At 38.7% G+C, this 24484-nt stretch overlaps 1 protein-coding gene and 1 long non-coding RNA gene across 4 annotated transcripts in view; one reads left to right on the top strand and one right to left on the bottom strand.

Moving 5' to 3' along the window:
• The window catches only part of SCGN (secretagogin, EF-hand calcium binding protein), an 86059-nt gene that overhangs the window by 21229 nt on the left and 40346 nt on the right, over nucleotides 1-24484 (top strand). For all 3 annotated transcript variants that reach the window (XM_078000902.1, XM_078000901.1, XM_001082266.5), the window contains exons 7-10: nucleotides 8814-8869; nucleotides 16371-16416; nucleotides 16671-16730; nucleotides 18250-18318. In XM_078000902.1, the coding sequence (XP_077857028.1) occupies nucleotides 8814-8869; nucleotides 16371-16416; nucleotides 16671-16730; nucleotides 18250-18318 (231 nt within the window). The remainder of the gene's footprint in view (nucleotides 1-8813; nucleotides 8870-16370; nucleotides 16417-16670; nucleotides 16731-18249; nucleotides 18319-24484) is intronic.
• Nucleotides 8734-24338, bottom strand: LOC144340553 (uncharacterized). Its single transcript, XR_013416801.1, has 2 exons — nucleotides 24270-24338; nucleotides 8734-9465 (listed from the first exon to the last, which is right to left on the bottom strand). It is a non-coding gene; the product is annotated as an uncharacterized LOC144340553 (long non-coding RNA).

The raw sequence follows: 24484 nt of genomic DNA, 5'->3' as shown, positions 1-24484 counted from the left end.
ATAATCAAACAAACTCCAAATGGCCCCTGTGTTAGGCCATTGTTGTGTTGCTATAAAGAAACACCTGTGACTGGGTAATTTATAAAAGAAGGTTTCATTGGCTCATGGTTCTGCAGGCTGTACAAGCATGATGCTGGCATCTGCTTTGCTTCTGAGGAGGCCTCCAGGAGCTTTTACTTATGGTAGACAGTGAAGCAGGAGCAAGCACATCACATGGCAAAAGCAGGAACAAAAGAGAGAGAGCCGAAGAGGGTGCCACACACTTTTAAACAACCAGATGCTGGGAGAAAGCATTCACTATAGCAAGGACAGCACCAAGGGGATGGTGCTAAACCATTCATCAGAAATCTGCCCCCATGATTCATCACGTCCAACACTGGGGATTACATTTCAACATGAGATTTACAGGAGACAACATCCAAGCTATATCAGCTTCTCATTGACTTTTTATGCACTGAGATGACAGCCAAGTGTGGAGGAAGCTGGTGAAAGTTTCCACCCAAAGATTTGAGTTTGATTAGAAGACAAAATGAGTTCAATGAAATTTTGACCAATCGATTTCATTTTTCTTCCCTAAGCCATAGAGGTGACTTATACTTTCCAACAAATAGATTTTGGAACTTGATAGTTGATTTTTTAAATGACTTTTTATATTTCCCTAGAAACTTCTGGGTGTACTAACTTTTAGGAACTTAGCTTTTTAAAAAACGACTTCTACATCCTGAGCTCTGATATACTAAGCGTGAAATCACGTTATTGCTGCTTTAATGGATTTTTATTGAGCAATGGACATAATCATGGCAATACTGTATTAAAGATTTTGTTCTGAGGTTTAGCATCAAATGCTTTACTTAAGAGATGTAACTTATTAAATGAATTCAAATTGATCTGAATAAGGATTGGCACATTTAAAAACTGGCTGAAGCATGACTAATGAGTGAGTTAAGGCAGAATGACCAATCAGAAGAGAGAAGCAGAGGTCTGTACATCTTGTCTTATCCTGATTCCTAATTAATGTTCTGGACAAGGAAGGAGACAGCCTATTATTAAAATCAAATTATGGTACTGAATTTAGAGGTGCTGCCAACGCCAGGCAGGAGGAAAGATTTAGCTGTCTGGATAGGATATTTTTAGATAATATTTACTTTTGTTAAATGTAAGCTAATATTTCTGGCTAATGTTAAATCACATACTAAATTAGAGCAGGAAACTTGAACTTTTATAAAATAACACATTTAAATCTGAGACTATGGTGAGGTGGTAAATTAAAGAAAAATAAAAAGAAAGAGAAATAAGTTTTCCAGCATTAGGCTGACTTGTCCCAGAGGCAGCAATAAGCACAGCCCAGACCCAGGAAAAGTCTTGATAATACTATCTAATGTGCTCTGGAGACTCTCCCAGCACTCCCTCAACATACGGAGGAGAAAAACAAATTTTCCTTTATTTTATGGAATGAGTTTATAGATTCCTGTTCTCTATAACTAGTGACTTCAGGTATTCTGTTTTATCTAAGAAGTACAACAAAGGTCATAAGAAGCCTGAGTAGGCCTGAACTACAGCTGCCTGGGTACCATAGTGAAGGTTAAGAGATAAGCCTGTGCCCAGGCAAACCTAGATAATGGACACCTGGGTTGCTTGGTAACAGTTATGTGCAATCCTGTTTGTCCTGCCTCTGTATCCCTGCTTTCACGCCACTGTAAGCTTGCTTCAAGCTAGCCCATCCCCTTTTGTAAAGTGTATGTAAAAGTCAAGTGCTGTCTTTATTCCGATCCCAGTCTTTTGGACGTGAGTCAGCTGGGCCTGAGTGCACTTAATACTCTTCTGTTTCAACCCGAGGTCACTCTCATCCTCCTAAATCCCACAACAATGGCAGACAAAGAGAATGATATGAGTTTAAGCTTGTCCCCATCCATGATCCTGGTCTTGGCTCTCATATTTCATGCCTGGATTAAAGCAGCTCATATCTGCTTCCTTCTCTGGGTCTAGGCATTCATCACTGTGATCCAGGCCAACCTGACGCTCGTCTGGGCTCAGTCCTCAGATCTCTTCTCTTCTATGTCCACTCTCACTCGCGGTAATCTCAACCAGTCTCATGGTTTTGAATACAAGCTAAAGGCTGACCACCCTTGATTTATATGGCTGACTCAGACCACTTCTCTAAACTTCTTGCATACACTTAAATGTGTATCTCTACTTGAACTGCATGCCTAATATACATTTTCAACATGTCTCAAATTGAAATTCTGACCTTTCCCCAAAGACCTGCTCCACTACTGGTCTTCCTCAAGCTTTCAAGTTGCTCAAGGCATGACACTTGAAACCATCTTTGATGCCTCTTTCTCTATCACTCCACATCTAACTGGCAAATCTTATTGAACACATTTAAATTACATTCTAAATCTGATCATTTCTCACCCTGTTCCAAGCCATGATTATTTCTCAACTGAATTGTAAGATGCTTCCCAGCAAATCCCCCTATTTCCACTCCTGTCTCTTACCATCTCTATGAAACACAGCAGCCAGAGTGATCCTGTTATACTATGAGTCAGATTATGTCATTTTTCATATCAAAAACCTCCAAAGGCTCTGTCTCTGAGAAAAAGCCAAAGTTCTTACACCACCTGCTCACACCCCAAGTCATCACCTTTCCCATCTTATCTCCTTTTATCTCCTCCCCAGTCCTAGTCTTGCCACACTATTGCCTGTCATACTTTTGGTTACTCTGACATGCATGTATGTGCTGCCACAGGTGCTTTGCACTTGCCATATCCCTGCCAATATATTTTTAACCCTGGTATGCATTTGATTTACTTTCATCTCTTTCAGGTCTTTATGAAAAAGCCACCTTTTAATTGAGGCTTTCCATTTCCATTCTATTTAGAATTGTACCCCCCGACTTGCTATTCTATATGCTACTTAATTTTTCCTCCAGAGCATTTAACATAGGTAACACGTATATTTCATGTTACATATGTAAAGCAGTCAGTATTTTACTTATCTGTCTTATTTTCCTTCCCCCCTTCCATCTCCTCTTTCCAAATCAGCTACATGACAGCATGAATCTTTGTTTGTTCAGTAAATAGAACAGTGTCTGACACATAGTAGGCACTCCATAAATATTTGTTAAATGAATGAACGCATGAATAAATGAATGAATGATGTCAGTCACCTGTGCATGGATCTACAAAAGTTTAAACTCCTATTTATGGCTTTCAAGCTCTTGCATCATCTGGTCCCATTCTCTCTCCCACTCTAACTTCTCTCCTCCACTCCCAGAACAGCCCTCATCCTCCCTGGTGGCTCTCTATGGCTAACCTATTGCTATCATGTGAATTTCTATCTCGGTGCCTTTGTTCTTACATTTGCTAGTCTATAATGTCTTCCTCTCTTCTCTCTGCCTCATTTCCAAATCCTATCCCTCCTTCAGAACTTACCTGAATTCTTATCTCCTTCCTCAGTCTCCTCCAATATCCTGTCACATTGCTCTGTCTCTTTTTCTCAGGGTTAAGGAGATAATGTTGAATCTTATTCGTTAACGTATATTTCAGATATTTCTTTTTCACTCTTCAATTACAATTGTATACTCCTAAAATCATGTACATCTTAATAATTGTTTGAGATGTCCCATAGTGTGTAGAATGTTATTAGACATAGTAATTACCTGACAAATAATTCTCAATTGATAATATGGGAGGGGTTCTAAATCTTTTTTGAAATAGCATATGGCAATAATTTCCAGGCAGGAATGAAGATCTCCTTTAAAGTTTTTTTAAAAAAGAACTGCTGGCCGGGTGCAGTGGCTCGCGCCTGTAATCCCAGCACTTTGGGAGGCTGAGGCGGGCAGATCACAAGGTCAGGAGATCAAGACCATCCTGGCTAACTCGGTGAAACCCTGTCTCTCCTAAAAATACAAAAAATTAGCCGGGCGTGGTGGTGGGCACCTGTAGTCCCAGCTACTCGGGAGGCTGAGGCAGGAGAATGGCGTGAATCTGGGAGGCGGAGCTTGCAGTGAGCCCAGATTGCCTGGGCGATAGAGCGAGACTCCATCTCAAAAAAAAAAAAAAAAAAAAAAGAAAAAAAGAAAAAAAAGAACTGCTAAAGAATGATTTTTCCAACAATTTATTAAATAAAAAAAAGGAAGCTGCAAAATAGTATATTGCATATGGTCCATTCATCAAAAAACTAGATAGATGTGATATATGTGTGTGTACATATATACACATATACTTGTATGCTTAAAAAGTTTCTGGAAGGATCTATAAGACTCTGTGAATGGTAGTTACCACTAAAACAGGCAAGGGAGGGACCCACACTCTTGACTCTGCTCAATTATTTGCATGTTTTTCACCATGGGCAGGCATTATACTAAAATTCTTCATTAAGAATTGTTTTAAAAAGTCACAGACTTCCTCTCCCACCACATGACAGTAGTTGTACTTTGAATCTACTGTTTAAGAAAATATCTATTGACAGGAAGTTACCCAGTAATGATTTTAAGTGATTTTGCATTTTACAATCGCTACTGCACCTACAAAGGTTTGAAAAACTAAAAGATTATTCAATCTAAGGAGAATTCTGAGTAACTCCAAAGTCCCTGAGGAGTCTCTTGCCAGAGAATGGGAACTACCACACTTAGAATTTTAAGGCATTTGTTATTAAGACATTGTGTTCCATTTCTAGGAGCCTTGATAGCACCTTTCAGGTAGCTAATTCTCAAAAATGTGTGGATGGAGTATGAGTGCAAGTCTTGGAAAAGCAGTGCTAGAGGTAAGAAGAGTGATGAAGGGCTCTTCTCCACCTTTCAGCGATTGCCCTTCAGAATGGAAGGCATGCCCCCTACCGCTGCCATTGTCAACTGCCACAGCCCTCCTGGAGTGAATTAGGATAAAGAGGGAGGAAAAAATAAGGCCTATATTTATTTTCTTTTTTAAAAAATTCAATAAATAATTATTGACTGCCTATTACGTACTAGATATGTGCCAAGTACTTGGGGGCATATCACAAAAGAAAACAAAGATCCCTGCCCTTATGGAGTTTGCAGTCTAGCATTTATTACCAATTTATCTGCATCCCGTCTGTGATCCTGTGCAAGTCACCACACCTCTCTGTGCTTCTGACCTCAGCTGCCCAATGGGGAAATAAGCAGGACTGGCTCAGATATGGGTATGCCTGGTGTTCTGTAGATGTCAACAGGACACCCACCCTCAACCCACAACCCAAGCAGTAGGTAGGGCTGGAAGTAAATTGGAAAAGGGCAGAGGGATTTGAACCAGGTCATCAGGGGTGCTGTGGAGGTGGTGGGCAGGGCCCAGGCTGGCTACATGCACTGTTGCTGTTATTGCATTTCAGTGGTTGCCTTGCTCGCTAGGTCCTTGGCCTTCTCCACAGCTGTCAGTGCTGTCTCCTTTACCTTCCCTTTGGCTTCCTTTGCTGTCCCAGCAGGTGTTTTGGAAGGTGCATCATCTGGCAGCTTGGCCAAGATATATTGAAAACTCTTCACAGTTACAATCATGTTGTTTTTGAAAAGAGCATGACCAAGTTCCTGGATAGCTCTGGAGATACTAGATAAGCTAGAGAACACCCAGGCTTCCCTGAGGATTTCGGACTAGTGCAGTTCTCAGAGTTCACACAGTAAATACATCGTTCCTCCACCACCATCAGCTTGGCATGGTTGATGCTACAGGTGAAGGTGGTCACTTCTGATTCTGTGCGTGCCCGGTAGAGTCCTCCAGGATGGACACTGGGTGAGCATCATTGGCAACAAATAGCCACTCAGTCTAGCAGGACATCCCATTGGTCTTGGTCAGGAGTCACTGGGAGAGGAGCTTCTGGGCAGGGGTCACCTCCTCATATTCTGTGTTTTTGGTCAGAACATGTTTGCTATAGGAATTTGAGCACCAATGTCACAAGGCAGTGAACATTTGGTTTCAGAAATTCTGGAGCCTGTTCTGGCCTGGGAATACTTCATCATCATTCCAGCCAGGGTAAATGAGCACCCGTGCAGCTTCAGGGCATGGAGCCCAGTGGGAAGGGGTGTGTGTGCAGGGGATTGAAGGGGAGCTGGGTTGTGGGCTGAGGGCTGGCAGGGGCGCTTGCTCATGGAACTCAGGCTGTGACCAACCTGCCACTACTGCCTGGAGCAGTTGTCAGGCACTAGGCTTATATCTCTTGGTTTATAGTCAAAGGTAGAGAAAATAGATAGAAATGAACTATATAAGCGTGAATCCAGTGAAGTGAAAATTGGCAGTCTTAGAGTTGACTCAACTATCATGAAGTTTCTATTTCTTTAGAGGAAATTCAGACTACTGAGTTGGAGGGAAATCCACATAGTCTTTTTCTAAAAAGAGGCAATTAGAAAAGGTAAATACCACATCTCTGGTATACTCTATGGCACCAGATTTTTTTTTTTTTTTTTTTTTTTTTTTTTTTTTTGAGATGGCGTCTCCCTCTGTCTCTCAGGCTGGAGTAGTGCAGTGACATGATCTCGGCTCACTGCAAGCTCGCCTCCCGGGTTCACACCATTCTCCTGCCTCAGCCTCCCCAGCAGCTGGGACTATAGGCGCCTGCCACCATGCCTGGCTAATTTTTTTGTATTTTTAGTAGAGACAGGGTTTCATCATGTTAGCCAGGATGGTTTCGATCTCCTGACCCTGTGATCTGCCCTCCTCGGCCTCCCAAAGTGCTGGGATTGCAGGCGTGAGCCACTGCGCCCGGCCTGCACCAGATGTTTTACTTCATAACCAAACATGAAGCAAACCAAATTCAGGATGAGATACCCAGACTTTATAGAGCTAAGAGCCTGGTTTTATGGAAAGAGCTCTGGTGACAGATATGCTTAGATTAAAATCTTGCTTCTTAAACAACCTACTTCAATCTTTCTAAATATCAGTTTCCTTATTTGTTACATGCAGATTTTTTTTTGACCTTATAAGGATGTTGTGATAATTAAATGTAATAACATATAAAGTATTGAGCCCTCATAAATGGTCTTTATTATAGTTTAAAAATTAAGAAGCCATTATGTCTCAAACAAATATGCCAAGCATTCAAAATTCACTAAAGGTTATGCTTGCAAAGAAGCATAATGTCTTAATGTCACACAGGATTTGATTTCTAGTCTGCTGCTACAGGCATGCTTCAAGATTCCCTCATCATTAATATTTGAACTTAGAGCTACAGAGGCCCCAAGAAAGTAGACGAGCAGATACAGTGGAATATGTGTGCCATTCATTGTCACTGGTATACACTCAGAGATGGAAAAATTAGGCAAATGATTTTTTTCCTGATTCTTATTCTTATTTGAGCCATAGCCAATTTTATGATAGGTAGAAGCATAATTTAGCACACTGATGTTTAGTTCATCCTAGGCCAATTTCGAGCACGGGATTGTTTTCTCTTGGAGTAAGTTTGCACAGCAATGGACTTAGGCCCACGTCTTTCAAGGTGAGTTGTTACTTGCTTAAAGCTCAAGCTGACCTAGCTTTCTATTAAGATAGAACCTCTCATAATGAAAGTGTCACAGAAAATAACTCATGGCTCATCTTCTAGCAAAGTGTATCCCCATCAGACTTTTTACTGGATTCTGTATAGTGTTTATGTTTAAGGGACATAATTGGACATGTAATATGTCCAAATGTATAAAAATATAACCTGTGTTTTAATTCTGTAATACACATTTTTGGTGCCAAAATAGGGATAATGGGTTTTCAAATTCATTTTAAATATTTAAAAAAACTGTATTTGCAGAGAGAGGAAGGATGGGGGACTAATGTATCTTTTAAAGCAAAAATCTGTTGTATATATTTTCAGATTATCTTGCTCCCTCTTTTTCCCTGTGCAGCCTCCTTATATGGATATGTTTAGAGATATTCTGTAGCATTAAAATGTTGTAAAGTCACAAAATTCACTCACATTTCAACTCAGATGTGCAAAGAAATCTATCTCTTCTATTTTGCCCAAACCAGTCTTGTGTTTCTAATTTGTGGTTAGTGCAGAAATTTTTAACTTTTAGTCCTATATTGTTTAAAGTTTAGTCTGATCTAATAATGTAAACAACTTCTTTGGACAATGCTAAGTCTGTCTATGAAAGGAAAGGTTCAGCGTCAACACCTTTTGCCTTCATGGAAACATGAGGTTTCTCCTATACCCTATGACGGTACCCTATGATATGAGCCCTCCAAGCCCTCCTTGGTGGCTGATATGCTAAATGAGGGCTATAAAATAATTTCAGAAAACCTTGACTCAAACAAAGAACCCACATTTCAAGCTTGTAATCTTTATAGAAGATTTTTATCTGTTTCGCCTGTCAGAGACTGGTAGTCGTTGCTGCTATCCTCCAAATAAGTAGTTTTCGTCACATGATAGGATTTTATTATTCTGTCCCTTTGAAGGTGGGTGTGGCCAGGGATCTGCTTTGGAAAATACAATTTCAATAAGTAAATTATTTACTATTCTTTCCTTCTGCAATGACAATCAGGAATGTGGCCAGATGGTCACTACTTTGTCATTCCATGTCACCAGAGTATAGACAACATGAAGTAGACCTGCCAGCTAACCCTTGATTCTCATACAACATGAGTGAAAAATAAACCTGTGTTGTGTTAAGCCACTGAGATTTAGGAGGTTTGGTTCCTATGACTCATCCTAACAGAGAGGCTGACATGCAATTCCTTCTGTGACCAATACTAGGCAAGTGGGCTCCTAAGCCAATTTAGGCAAATATGTAATCAGAAGAGCAAAATAGAAAAGTGCTTTAATAACTTTCAGAATTAATTCCTGTTACAAGTACAATCATTTTCCCTTCTGCATTTCAGATGAAGATTTTTGACAGAAATAAAGATGGTCGGTTGGATCTAAATGACTTAGCAAGGTGAGTTACACGGAAATGATATCATATATTCAGAAATACCTTCCTAGGGGTCTGATGACATCATATATTTCCTTTTGAGACTGGAGATCAAGCCTCACCTGGAGTCTAAAAGAATAGGCACATCTTAGCAAATAAGCTGAGTGATTTTAAATCTTTTAGGGTAACAGGTCCCTTCGTGAAGATAATAAAAATTCTTCTCTCCAAAATGTACAACGCACAACATTTTCACAAATTTTATGGATGGGTCATGGGAAAACCCCCCTACCCTTAAAGGCAAGACATTTATAGTCTCACCTTGTGACTTCATGACAAAAATGTCCCAAATCCCATTCACTGGCTCTGGGAACATCGAGCAGTTATTTCAGGACACAGGACTACTGAGCCAGACTCCAGATGCACTGTGTGGTCTTGAAGTGTTGGTGTATCCTCAGGGAGGCACCAAGTGCCTGAAGGCTAGAAGTGGAGGAGGACAGGATAAAAGCAGAAGTGGCTCAGTGTCCATGAAAATGTTGTCTGAGAGTCTGGTGTTGTGACATGTGATTGGTGTGTCAGTATGTTTTGTCAAGTCCAGCTGATCCCAAACAGCATGTAGTTGTCTACAAAAAAGAGAAAGACATCCTGAGCAAATAGTGAGAGTTGAAATTGGATCTGGAATACACAGATACACCCGTTATAGGGGAGCAGCTACATATAATACCAGGTACTTCAGGGCAGCGCTCGATGGTAATTGTAAATGGCGCAGCAGTTACAGGCTGCAGTGCAGCAGCAGGTATAGCTGGGAGGGAGGAATTTCAAGGACTGAGGCAAGTTTTTAATGATGAGGAGGTAACTCGACAAAGTCACAAGAAGATGTTGGTTTCAAATCTTAGTGGACATTAACCTGAGTCCAGAATCACCAAATCCCACACCAGCAATCTCCTTTCTTGGCAGCTACCTCAGCCAGGTTTTGATATCTGTGAAAGGGGACTCACCAGGAAGAATTTCTCCTCAGTAACAGCCAGGATGTTGACCTCAGTAGACTAAATGGCCTTCTATCTGTGCCTCATAGGAATTGCGAGGCAGCCTGTGTGTCCTCCTTGGCTACTTTTTTTAGGACCTTCGTTCTAATTTTGGCCACATTGATATAGAAGAGCCACTGAGGGACCAGCCAAAGAGGGACAAAAGTGTTTCTCCATCAGGCCTGGCACAGAAGGCATCTTGCCTCTGCTCCCTGGATCCCATCTGGTCCTCTTGGTCAATAGAGGCAGGGTTCCTCTCAAGTAGAGGTCAGAGAGCTATGTGAGAGAGCCAATCCCAAAGCAACCAAAGGATTCATTCAATAGATGACAATCTAGATGAAAACAAAAGCTTGCAATCTCGTGGTTCCCTTCACCAAAAGCATCTATTCATCCATGCGCTGATTCAGTTGTGCACACCTCAGAGTAGTGAGAGTTGAGGAGCCCTGTGTGCCCTGAGAGGCTGGGGTTAATAAAGGGCTCAGAGCGACTGCTCTCTGCCCTCTTAGTCCATATCCAATATGACCTATCTATGTATACAATGCTAAAATAACTAACATCATGCACAGACTGTAACTTATAAAGGCGAAATAGAAGGAAAGCAGTTAATTACAATAACGCACATTTTAGTGTATAAGTGCTTGCATACAATCATAGTGAAGATATAATGAAGTGATCACATGCTTTCACCTGTGTAGAATTATAAGTAGGGCAGCTGAGATGCTAACTGATACAATTGTGGCACTTTGGTAAGTCAGGTGCTGTTGATATGATTTCATGAAATAATAAATAAGTATTGACAGAGTTCCAAATGAGACAAAATACATTCATCTCTCAACACAATTCATCTACCATGTGGAAAATTTATGTAAGTAGTAAATTATGCAAACCTTGAGTTTTTATGCAAATAAGAATTCAGTTCCAAGCACAAATAATTAAAAGCAGGATTTTTACAGACACGATTGCCCCCCTGGACATTTGAAATTCAAGTGAGACATGGGACAATTCTTCATTCTGTGGAAATTTCCATGTAATGCCAGAAACCTAATATCCCTGGCCCTATGCTCAAAATGCTAGTTGTGCCCCCTCTATCACTGTGATAACTAATAGGGCCTTCTGCATATGTCCAAACACTCTGTAGAGGCGGGTTTGCTATGGTCCTGCTGGTAGGGCGGGGACTATGCCTTAACCCCTTGAATAACTTCTCACTTGGTGGAGTGTTGTGCAATGAGGGGGATTCAATGAGTAGTTGTGAATTGATGGAGTTACAGTAGCACTGAACAAAGATGCAAGGCAGCAAAATCAGTTAGTACAGTCTTCCCTAAGTATCCTCTGGGATTGGTTCCAGAACCTCCGCAGATACCAGATACCCAAATCCTCGGATGCTCAAGTCCCACAGTTGGCCCTGAAGAACCCACAGATATGGGGTGCCAAGTGTATTTCAAAACCAGTTTGATATGGAATTTGAAAATGAGAACTGTGGTAAGCAGAATAAAGATGTCCACATCTTAGGCTGAGTGCGGTGTTTCACACTTGTAAACCCAGCACTGTGGGAGGCCAAGGCAGGTGCATCACTTGAGGTCAGAGTTCGAGACCAGCCTGGCTAACATAGTGAAACCCTGTCTCTACTAAAAATACAAAAAAAAAAAAAAAAAAAAAAAAAAATTATTAGCCCGGTGTGGTGGTGCATGCCTGTAGTCCCAGCTCTTCAGGAGGCTCAGGCAGGAGATTCGCTTGAACTCAGGAAGAAGAGGTTGCAATGAGCCAAGATTGCATCACAGTACTCTAGCTAGGTGACTAAGTGAGATTCCATCTCAAAAAAAAAAAAAAAAAAAAAGGGTGTCCACGTCCTAATACCCAAACTGGTGACTCTTTCATGTTACAAGGCAAGAATGAATTAAAGTTGCAGATATAATTAAGTTTGCTAATCAACAGACTTTAAAATAGAGATTATTCTGGATTATCCACATTGGGCCCAATGTAATAACAAAGATCCTTTAAATATGGAAGAGGGAGTCAGAAGGTCAGAGTCACAGAGAGATTTGAAAATGCTAGTTGCTGGCTTTAAAGTGGAAGAAGAGGCTAAAGAATGTAGGCAGTCTCTAGAACCCGAAAAAAGGCAAGGGAAGGGATTCTCCCTGAGCCTCCAGAAGGAATGTGGCCCTGTTGACAGCTTGAATTTTGCCCAGTGAGATCAATTTCAGACTTCAGCTGCAAGTGCTGTAAATGATTATGGTCATTTGAAGCCACTATGTTTGTGGCAGTGTGTCACAGCAGCACTAGGAAACTAATACAACAACAAAGAGGCCTTAAAACATTTGCAGATAGGAATTTTCTCTCTCTACTTTCAGCTCTGAAATGCAGTTCAATTCCTCTACATAAAAGCACCTCCCAAGTATATGTGCTGTGACTGGCAACATGATTTAGGCTGCCTGGTGCCAGCAAATAGTAAGAACAATATTCCTTGCAGACTTCCAGGATATTCTATCTTCTAATTGGCTCAAATTAATTCCCTCCAAATGCTCCTCCTCTGAGCATTTGGAGGAGGAAAGATTTTCCACATAGTTGTATTACATTTTTTCTACTTTTTCTATATATCCTCACGACTATGAATACAACATGAATCTAATGTTGAATCTATTGAAACTGACTGTATCCTATTAAAGTATAATTATAATTATACAGAAAAGACAGACATATTTGCTTTCTAAAACAAAAACAAGATTATTTTAAAATTGAGATATAATTTAAGTACCATAAAATTTACCCTTTTAAAGTATACAATTTGGTAGATTTTAATATATTCATAAAGTCCAGTCATCACCAGTATCTAATGTTAGAACATTTCATTATGCCAGAAGGATACCCAGTACCCATTAGCAGTCACTCCCCTCTTCCTCCTCCCACAAGACCCTGGCAACCACCAATCTACTTTCTCTTTCTATCGACTTACCTATTCTGGGCATTTCATATAAATGGAATCACACAATATGTGCCTTTCCTATCTGGCTATTTCACTTGGAGTAATGTTTTCAAGGTTCATCCATGTTGTAACTTTATCCCTTTTTATGGCTGAGTAATAGTCCCGTGTATGTACATCACATTTTGTCCATTCATCAGTTGATGTTCATTTGAGTTATTTTCACTTTTTAGAGATTATGAATAATGTTGCTACATGTTTTGGGTTAAATATGTGTTTGTGATTCTCTTGGTTATATATTAAGAAGCAGAACTTTTGGTTCATATAGTAATTTTACATTTAATTTTCTGAGGAACTGCCAAAATGTTTTCTAAAGTGGCTGTACCATTTTACATTCCCACCAACAATGTATCAGGATTTTAATTTCTCCATATTCTAATTAGTAGTTGTTATTGTTTGCATCTTTTTTAATCATAAAAAAGATTATACTTTTTATGATATATATCATAAAAAAGATATATAAAAAAGAAGATACTACTTCACATCTAGTGGGTGTGAAGTAGTATCTCATTGTGATTTGCATTTTGAATATTTTTTATGTATTACTGGCCATTTGTATGTCTTCTTTGGAGAAATGTCTGTTCAGATCCTTTGTGCAATTAAAAAATTGGGTGATTTGTCCTTTTGTTATTGAACTGTAAGAGTTCTATGTATATTCTGTTTACTAGACATTTCTCAGATGTATAATCAGCAAAAACTTTTTTCCATTTTGAGAGTTGTGTTTTCATTTTCTTGATGATGTCCTTTGAAGCACAAATGTTTTTAATTCTCATGAAGTCCAATTTGTCTAATGTTTTTGGTTGTTTGTGTTTTAGATATCATATCTAGGAAGCCACTGCCAAAATCCAAGCTCATGAAGATTTACCCCTTTGTTTCCTTCTAAGAGTTATATAAATTATAAAGTTTCTGTTTTATGTAAATCCATTTCATGTTAATTGTTTAATATGGTGTAAGGTGGGGGCACAATTTAATTATTTTGCATGTAGATATCTACTTGTCCCAACACCATTTCTTGAATATTTTTCCTTACTGAATGGTCTTGGCACCCTTTCTGAAAATCAATTGACCATATGTATGGGTTTATTTCTGTACTCTCAATTCTTTTCCATTTATCTACATGTCTGTCATTATGCCAATACACACTATCTTGATTCTGTAGATTTGTAGGCAAATTTTGAAATAAAAAATGTGAGTCCTCAAACTTTGTTCCTCTTTTTCAAGATTGTTTTGGCTATCCTGGTTCATTTGCATATTCACATGAATTTTAGGACCAGATTGTCAATTTCTGCAAAAAAGCCAATTCAGATTTTGATGAGGATTGTTTTGAACTTGCAGATCAATTTGGGGAGCATTGTCTCCTTAAAAATATTAAGTCTCCCAAGGTATGAACGTGGGATGTTTTGTCATTTACTTAAGTCTTTAATTTGTTTCAACAATGTTTTGTAGTTTTCAGTCTACAAATTGAACCTCTTTCATTAAATTTTTTAAATATTTTATTCTTTTTGATACTATCATAAAAGGATTAGTATTCCAAATTCCACTTTTGGACTGGCTATTGTTAATGTATAGATATGTCATTGAATTTTTTATATTAATCTTGCATTCTGCCAGTGTGCTGGATTTGTTTATTAGCTCTAGTAGTTTTTTGTTGGATTCCTTAGGATTTTATATATACAAGATTGTATCATCTATAAAGAGATAGTTTTACTTCTTTCTATTTTGCCAATCTGTGCTTTTAATGGAGTATTTAATATGTGTATATTTAACGTGATTACTGAGAAGGTAGGATTTATATTTGCTATTTGTTTTCTCTTTGTCTTAAGTTTTAAAAATTCCTCTATCCTTCCATTTCCGCTTCCTGCACGTTAAACAGACATTTTCAAATGTATTATTTTAATTCCCTTATTTTTCTTTTGCTATTTTTTTGAGTTATTTTCTTAGCGGTTGTCTGCTAGATTACAATTAACATTTTAATTTAGATCAAATCTAATTGTGGATTAGTAACAACTTAATTTCAATATTATACCCCAAATTTTACTTCTATATAGTTCAAATGCCTTTCTCCTCCTTTCTGTTGTTAAAATTATATCTTTATATATCGTGTGCTCAACAACATAGATTTTTAGTTATTGTTTTATGAAATTGTAATTTAAATCAGATAGCAAAAAAGTTACACACAAAAAAATACATTTATGCCGTATTTTACATTGGGTTATATATTTACCGCTTCTGGTGCTCTCTATTTTTTCATGTGGATTTACGTTATTGTCTAGTGTCCTTTAATTTCAGCCTGAAGGACTCCCTCTAGTATTTCTTATAGGTCATGTTTCTGGTGTATTGATGATTTTTGTTGTTGTTTATTTGGTGACTTTTCTGAACTAATTCTATGAAGTCTATATTCTTTGTCAGGTGTGTCCACTGAAGTCTCTGCTAGGTTAGTTCAATGGTCAGTTCATGATTGGACAGAGATTTTCTAAAATGTCTTGGACCAGTAAGTCGCCCACTCTCTTGCTAACGGGCTCTGTGTATGTATTAGGGCAAGTTAAATGCTACAGTCATTGTTCTAACCAAGATTCAGCTATTTTGGGGGCCGGGTGCGGTGGCTCACGCCTGTAATCCCAGCACTTTGGGAGGCCAAGGCGGGAGGATCACGAGGTCAGGAGATCGAGACCATCCTGGCTAACACGGTGAAACCCCATCTCTACTAAAAATGCAAAAAAATTAGCCGGGCCTGGTAGCGGGCACCTGTAGTCCCAGCCACTCCGGAGGCTGAGGCAGGAGAATGGCGTGAACCCGGGAGGCTGAGCTTGCAGTGAGGCGAGATCGCACCATTGCATTCCAACCTGGGCGAAAGAGTGAGACTCTGTCTTAAAACGTGGTGGCTCACGCCTGTAATCCCAGCACTTTGGGAGGCCGAGGCGGGCGGATCACAAAGTCAGGAGATCGAGATCACGGTGAAACCCTGTCTCTACTAAAAATACAAAAAATTAGCCGGGCGCGGTGGTGGGCGCCTGTAGTCCCAGCTACTCAGGAGGCTGAGGCAGGAGAATGGCGTGAACCCGGGAGGCGGAGCTTGCAGTGAGCCAAGATCGCGCCACTGCACTCCAGCCTGGGCGACAGAGCGAGACTCCATCTCAAAAAAAAAAAAAAAGATTTAGCTGTTTTTTTTCAGAGTAAACACTCCCCAGATTGCTGCAAGACTTTAATTGTTTTCCAGAGCTCTGGGAAAATTATTTTGACTATTTTTTCCAGTTTTCTCATTGCTTTATGGAGGAGAGAATTTCCAGAAGGCCATACTGTGCATTTTCCACTGAGATGAACTTTTAAAAGTCTGTGGTGACTACTAATCTCTACGAGTTTTTCCCAATTAATTTCTCTGTTTTCGTGATGTAAGAAGTTCTGTCTTTCAAGTACCTATTCTGTTTTGCAGGAAATTGTCTGTACTTTCCACACACCAGGGCTATACATTTTCATATAACTGAGAGCTGAACGATCCTTATGTGGATTTTTTTTTTTTTTAATTTAGGATTCTGGCTCTTCAGGAAAACTTCCTTCTCCAATTTAAAATGGATGTAAGTAGTGACATTTCTATAGATGGGTTTATGTCATTGCTGTTTCTCTACGGATTTGAGCAGGAAAGAAGAAGGGAAGGCATCTATTTGCTCTACTTTATAACTTATTTAGAAACAGACAAGGCTCAGTGTGGAATCAAGGGATCTTAAAGGTCATTGACTCAAAGTTTACAAAAGTTGTCCAGGACTCTGGAAGAATTGTACAGCTGAATTGTCACATTGCTGGACTGACATAATGTTTTTTCCTTACACAGGCTTGTTCTACTGAAGAAAGGAAAAGGGACTTTGAGAAAATCTTTGCCCACTATGATGTTGTAAGTGTGCCTCTTTATATTGTGCTGGCCATCTTTGAGTAGGAAACTTGTTTAGCCCCTACGTGGAACCATCTTACCCAACAGACCCTAAACTTACATGATGAATACCAATCCCATCTGTGTGTTTCTAGGTCAAGGTACCCTCAACTTCTCTATAGACCTTCTGAGAATAGAGTAAAAAGAGCCAAAGGAGTACACATGGTTGAGAAAAGAAAAAAAAAGATAACTTTTTTTTGGCTCCTTGGACCCAAACTACAAGTTTTCTCCTTCTTGTAGGACTAAGAGTTCATTTATAATATCATGCATAAAAACATACAACCCCCCCAACCCAGTATTCAACCCAAAGAAATAGAGGACAAGTCATACCTATTTACCATGAAAACTATTTTTCTTGTAGAACCAATTATTTGATGAAAAGGGGAGAAAATAAAAATTATAAGTACAAAGTATGGCAAAGAGATTAAATTTCCTAAGGACATGATAGTATGATGTAAGAAGGAAGAAAAGTAGAAAAGGAGAAAAAAGTTGGGAAAGATTATAAGGATGTTTCCCTGAAACTAATCAGACTAGATAATTATGTGTCATGTTCTGAGCAGAAAACAGCATCACCTGGGAGAGGCAGTCTAGCATAGAGGTGGCTAAACATGTGACTTCTGTGACCAATTACCTAGGTTTGAATAATGGCTTATTACCTATGGGACCTTGTGCAGGTTCCTCAGCCTCCCTGTGCTTTGTTTTCCTTATTCGTAAAATTGGGGTGATAAGGATAATAATACCTACCTTCTGGGGATGTTATGAGAATTAAATGAATTCAGGTTTAGAAAGCTTTTATGAGAGTGCCTGATAAGTACTATGTAAGTGTTTGGTAAATACACTAGGGAATGGAATTTTTAAAATGATATGTGAAAGGCTCAGGATTAAGAAATCACAAAGAGAGCAGATGAGTTATTATAGTGGAACTTTAGAGAATAAACAAATACTTTAATATGTATTGTATTTTATAGATGTTCATATTTGCATGTGTTATAAAATGGGAATAAAGGGTCTCATGTGCAGACCAAATGATAATTCTAACATGTTCATTCAATGTAGTCTTCCTGGATTTAAAATAAATATTTTAGTAATCACCATATCATTGCCAAATTATAGGGCAAGATAAAAAAGTTTCAACCTATACCTCAAAGGATTAATATTATGTACAATTAACACTTATCTAAACTGAAGCCTAGGACCCAGGAAGCAAATAAAGTCAATATATGACATACGACTGCAATCTACAAAAGCCGAGGAACTCAAAAGTATGACTTCTCATTTGGTTACATGGAGCAGTTTTCAACGAGTTATTTTAATTCATGTGGAACATTCACGTCCTGCATGGAGAACATAAATTGGAACATGCCACTTCTAAATCTATTTGCGGCCACACAAGAATACTGATACGGTTTATTTATCTAATTTATTCCTTTGCTTTTTGGCTTAAGAAAATGATTTTTAGGCAAGTGGATCTTTTCCTTTTCAGAGTAAAACGGGAGCCCTAGAAGGCCCAGAAGTGGATGGGTTTGTCAAAGACATGATGGAGCTTGTCCAGGTGAGTGCAGGTTCTTCTTATTATGAACTGGGGTTGTCATTTTGATTGATTCCATTTTTTATGTGTGGGAATCAGTGAGACTGAAGGTTAATGTCAAAGATAAAATCTAGAGATGCAGTTTATTTAATAACCTTTGAATTGCTATAAAACCCAACAAACCTCCCTCACTTTCTTAAGATTGCAGTTTAAATTTCTTGAAGTTATCATACAGGTATCTTTTTACCATCATTTAAAGGCCAGCTATTTTACCGAAGGACCGCAGTGCCACTGAATATCTTTCTGTTCTATTTTTTGGTTACAGAAAGTCCCTTTTCCCTTTAGACTTGGTTATTAGAATAACTAAAACATTTAATTGAATTTCATGTAATAAAACTGATCTTCAGAATTTTATACATATATATATATATATATATTTTTTTTTTTTTTTACTAAGAGGCTTATCTAATACCTAGCCTAAGATGGTTATTTATGGGTTAAGACATTGCTGAGGTTGGGGCGGATGAAGTTTAGATTATATTTATATCACACAGCTGTTTTATGTAGGATAGACAACGTTTAAAAAATTTCCTTTGAGGTCCTGTTGAACTGTATTGACCAGCTACATGATCCAGTTCAGCAGATCATTTCCAATTCTTCCATTTCCATGGGATTGTGTAGACAATGAATTTAGTAGTCTTGTATCCTCAGGGAGTTTTTGAGGTTTGTTCAGAACACAATGATTCTTTTCTGGTCAGCCCAGATGGCAAAAAATTAGAGTAGCAATTATGAACTGTTTGTGGAGTTCCAGACTTCTTTGAAAATCCGATTAACACTATGGAGCCTTGCAGCTGAAAAATGTCCAGATATCAATTTTTGCATGAATCCTCCAGAAAGTTTGTGTACTGTGATAGAGCAGGCATGGATAAAACTCTCTCTGACGTCTAATTAGCCTGATGAGACGTCTTCTGTGACTCCCTTCTTTTGTTGTTCTCATCCCAACGGGTCCCTTGCCTCTTCTTTTCCTCGTTCTCTTGTTGCTCCTGTTGGAGATTTTACAGGCATTTGCACAGCCAGAATAATTGATGGGTATTGGTGTGATATTGCTTTTTATATTGATTGCTAGAGGAAAATCCCATTTCACCCGTTATCTATTTAATGCCAGAATGGCTTCTGTAATAGAAACTGAGCAGTTATCTATAGGAATATTAAAGTTGCATGGCAGCATTTGCTGAACTAGAGTTTTAATTTGCTTTTGAGAGAATGAATGGGACAGTTTTTTGAGAGCTGCCTGGTCTCTTATGCATTGGATCCAAGGGCAGTGACTGCCTGAGTGTAGAGCCTGGGGGCTTTGGAACCTTACTGCACTCTACCCCACCACCCTCCACAGAGGTTCTGGCCTTCTGCTGTTCCATGGCCCACACACACAGCCCAGCTGTGAGTGTGGATGCACAGTCACAGTGAGCAATCAGTCATTAACCAAATCAACCTCCCTTCTTCTTTGCTCCCCCTTTTCTTTAGTCTCAAACTTGTGGGAAACAATTTTTTCTCAGGTCAGAGGTGTCATTTGTTGCTGAAAACAGTTTTGCGGCATCCCACGTCTTTGCCAGGCTGTGGGAGGCAGCTGGGCTGGGCTGAGGGATTAGGCTCTGCTTGAATCAGAATACATCTGATTTACAGAATTTGAAGCAGTGGTTTCCAGAGGGGCTGCCTTGGTTGGGGGTGGCTGCTGCTCTTCCTCTTTGGTAACCTCATTTTAGTTATTCTCCCTTCTTTCTCTTTTCCCTCGCTATGAAAAGAACTGGAATTTTTTTTGTAGATGAGGCAGTGTAAAATGGGAGACAGTGCTTTGGACTGTGACAGATCTGAGCTTTAATTCCAGATCAGCCATTTATGAACTGTATATCTGTGGGCAAGTTCCTCAATCTCTCTGATACTTGTCTCCTCATCTGTTATATGGGCACAATATTTACGTCCCAAGGTTGTATGCTGACTAGAAATAACATAAACACTGATCACAGACCCTGGGATATCGAATGATTCCCAAAAGTAATAGTCTTTGTTATTTTCTTAGAACAAAGCTGGTGTAATATTTGGAGTACATTTCTGAGCTTGAGAATAGTTATTGAAAGAGAATTTCATAAAAGGAATCAGCAGCTCAATGCATGGCTATGCCATTCTACTGGATATTCCTGTCCAAAACAATAATGTAAAAAAAGCCAGTACAAAAGAAAACTTCTAAAAGATAGGTATGTCAGATGGCAATTAACTAACATATTTTAGTATGCATAGCTTGAACATTTTTGCTTCCTTTCTGATTATAAAATTATCTCTGCATACTATAGAAAAATGTTGAAAATAAAGGCAAGTAAAAGTTAAGAAGCTGACGAGAATTCGAGCTAAGAATTCAGATTCTAGGCTGACCCCCGGGGTTCCAGGCCTGATTTTACCACTCCCTGCCATGAGACCTTGGGCAAGTTGTTTTGCATCTCCAAACCTCAGTTTTCTCATCTGGAAGATGGAAATTGTCATAGATCCTACTTCCATAAAGTTGCCATGAAGATTACAGAAGGAAAATCTGAATAAGGCAATTAATATTGTGCTACTTCACTAATTAATACCATGGTAATAAATTATTATTAAAAACAAAAAACACTGGCTTTACCACATATTGATCTGGAAAGTGATATAACTGTCATAACTTTAGTGACTATGATACTTGCTATTTCCATATGATTTTTCTAAGAGAAAGCCCAGATATCTGTAATCAGTGTAATTTTACTGGATCCCTTCGTAAAAAAATCATGATTTTTGAATCTGGATAATCTTAATAATCTTCAATAACTCTGCCTTTCAGTTGTCATTGAGTTTGGCAATGGTTTTCAAAGGCCAGTAGGAGGAAAATCCAAACCAACAATGTAGCAGACAAGACATTTTTTCCAGAGAAAATGAAAGAGATGGGAAAAATACTGGACCATGCAAAAAATTAGTTGGAAGCAGAGATCAGCCTCATTCTTCAATGGATTTATATCACCTCTATGGGAAGGTGAAGATCCTTGCCCCTTTTTGCCTCTCTGTTTCTGTGGAGCTGCTGGGGCAGCACAAAGGCACCTCTCAGTGTAAGCATCAGGCCAGTTTGAGACAGAGCCACTTCCTAGGGACCTAGTCAGACTGTGGTCAGTAATTCAGAAGGAATTTATTGGGATTCTCCAGATGATTTGTTGAGCTAAAACATATGTACACAGTAGTTCATTATTAATGTTCTCCTCCGATAATTGAAGGTGCATACACTTACTGTGTCTTTCCTAGTCTTTACTGGACCTTCCTTAGTCTTCTAGGTTTCTTTAAAAATACTCACCATATAATTTGTATGCTGTAGTCAAAGGGTGACCAGTAGTTGAATTTCACATTTCTTGGCTTTATAAACAGAGTCTTTCCTGTGACTTTTTTCTTTATTTTCATTTTATAAAAAAGGGCCATGGGAGAAGTAAACAAATCAGTATTTGGAATTTATTTTAAAAGACAGTGTCAGAGAGCATATACCATGGGGTCAGCAGGAACGTGGCCCAGTTACAAAGTCTGGGTCAGGGTTTTTGGTGTTTACAGTAATAACTCTGAAGTAAGCTTATCTTATAGTCTTTTAATTCTTGGACAATCATATATGATGTATATATTGACTTTACATGAACAAGATTATTTGGTTATCAAAACACCTCATTCCCCAAGCTCTGAAAAATGGCACCCAAGTCTTTCCTCTGTCAATCTGATAAGACAGCAGGTCCCTGAGGAATAAACATGGTTTCTTTTTTTCCAACAAATGTATTGAGATATGACTGACACTTTAAAAAGCACTGTATATACCTAATGTATACAATTTGATGCATTTGGATGTAAGTATACATCCATGAAACCACGTCATGATCAATGACATAAACTTATCCATTATCTGCAAACATTTCTCTAGCCACCCCCTCCACCATTTTTTTTGTCTTTTTGTTTTGTTTTGTTTTCTTTTATGTCAAGAACACTTAACATAACATTTACCCTCATAGCAAATTTCCAAGTATACAATACAATATTGTTAATCATATGCACAATAGCTTCTGTACAAGATTTTTGTTTGTTTGTTTTTGAGATGGAATCTCACTCTGTTGTCCAGGCTGGAGTGCAATGGTGTGATCTTGGCTCACTGCAACCTCCACCTCCTGGGTTCATGTGATTCTCCTGCCTCAGCCTCCTGAATATCTGGGAATCACAGGTGCACGCCACCACACCCAGCTAATTTTCATAATTTTAGTAGAGATGGTGTTTCACCATGTTGTCCAGACTTGTCTCAAATTCCTGACCTCAAGCGATCTGCCCACCTCGGCCTTCCAAAGTGCTGACATTACAGGCGTGAGCCACTCTGCCTGGCCTACAAGACTTTTTAACAATCCGTAGCTCACTCAGAGCAGCATAAAAATCAACACAAGAATCCACAACTTAAATTAGAAAGTAGAATGGCAAGAAATTCAAGATCTCCCAAGAGAAGGTATAAATGTGAACAGTAACATCGGAAGCCAAATAAATTGGCTGCCTGGAAGTGATGGGAGTTCCTGCCCACAGGCTTCCCTAAAGTTCTTTCTTTTCCTTGATGGACACCCCATTTGCTTTTTCTCTGCTATTGACAGGAAAATGGTTGGCAAGAGGGGACAATACCTCTTGTTATTGATAGATTCAATAAAGGATTGAATCTAACATGTGCCTCTCTAAAGAGCTAGCCCTTCGCAAAAATGTTTCTTTTCACTTTTAAATTGTAAAAATGATACATGTGTCATAGAGAAATCAGAAAACAGAAACCAGAAAAAACAGAAGCATAACTTCTATGCTCTAACAGACTGACTGTGAACTGACTTCTCTCCTATGTATGTTTTTATATGGTTGAGATTATAGTGAATAATAGACATTACAATACAATAGTATATTATATATAATATAGAGTATAGTATATATAGCCTATTATAGAATAATAGTAATGGTCATTCAGTAACCACATAATATTTCACCTGTGGTTAGATCATAATTTACTTAAACATTCCCCTATTACTAATACTTTAGATGGTGTCCCATGTCTGTGATTCAAAACAATAATGCAATAATATCTTTGTGCAAAAATCTTTCTCTATATTTGGCCTCGTCCCAGGAATAAAATTACTAAATCAAGTGGTTTGCATGCTTTAAAATTCCTGGGATCCATTGTCAAGTTTTAGCAAACATCTGAAGAAAGAGCAGGTGTGTTTTCCCATTTCGTTCTTCAATGTCCTTTCCTCCAACCTGACTTTTCTTCCCCTCACTACCCAGAAAGTTGATGATGACTTCATTTTGACCTAGCTTTGTCTATCAAGGAAGATAGCATTCTGGTATATATAGTATATGTTTTCACACGATTAAGTTAGGGACTTAAAGTGCTGCCATCTCTTGAGTGATGAAAAACTGAAAAGAGAGGATAGGTGGCAAGGAGAAGAAAATGTAATCCCAAAGAGTGAATATCTAACAAAAGAATGTCTGGGGTGGTGGGAACTAGTGATGGGAAGAAAGTTGGAAGATTGAAGAGGTTCTTCCTGGAGCTTCTCAAATTACAACACTGCTAGGAGACTTCCCAGTATCTGAGCAGACATTTCCATTTGCCTAGTAAAGTGATCCTAAAGGAATACCAATGTAATTTCTTATTTTCATTTTAAAAAGCAATGGCAGGTGATAATTTGTAAACAAGATGAGGCTTGTTGGTAGAGACCTGGACAGATATCTAAAGCAATAATATCTTAACTTCTGCCTGTCGCCTCAATGTTTTAAAACACCACTGTGGCCAATAAATAGTAAACTGGAGACCGAAAACATGTTGTAATTTTGCATGGTTAGAGAATAAGGTTCTGGTTAATTAAATATTTTGATTGATAGAGAATTATTTTAAGTGGATTACAATAAAATGCACTTACCATCAGTGAAACTCTAATTCAGTTCCTCTAGTGGTCAGAATATGGTCCAGTGTTGGAGTCATGATGACTCTAAGATAGAGATTTGTGGAGTGCTGGTTAACAGAAGGCTTGGATATGAACTTTAATTATTTAAAAGAATTGGAATGTACAGGAAAGGGTAGTTGTATGACAAAAACAGGAAGACTGCATTTGAGGATAGTCATTCACTAATTTCA

This window comes from Macaca mulatta, chromosome 4 (genome assembly GCF_049350105.2).
Source record: "Macaca mulatta isolate MMU2019108-1 chromosome 4, T2T-MMU8v2.0, whole genome shotgun sequence".
Lineage (NCBI taxonomy): Eukaryota > Metazoa > Chordata > Mammalia > Primates > Cercopithecidae > Macaca > Macaca mulatta.
This window is presented reverse-complemented; position numbering and strand designations above follow the sequence as displayed.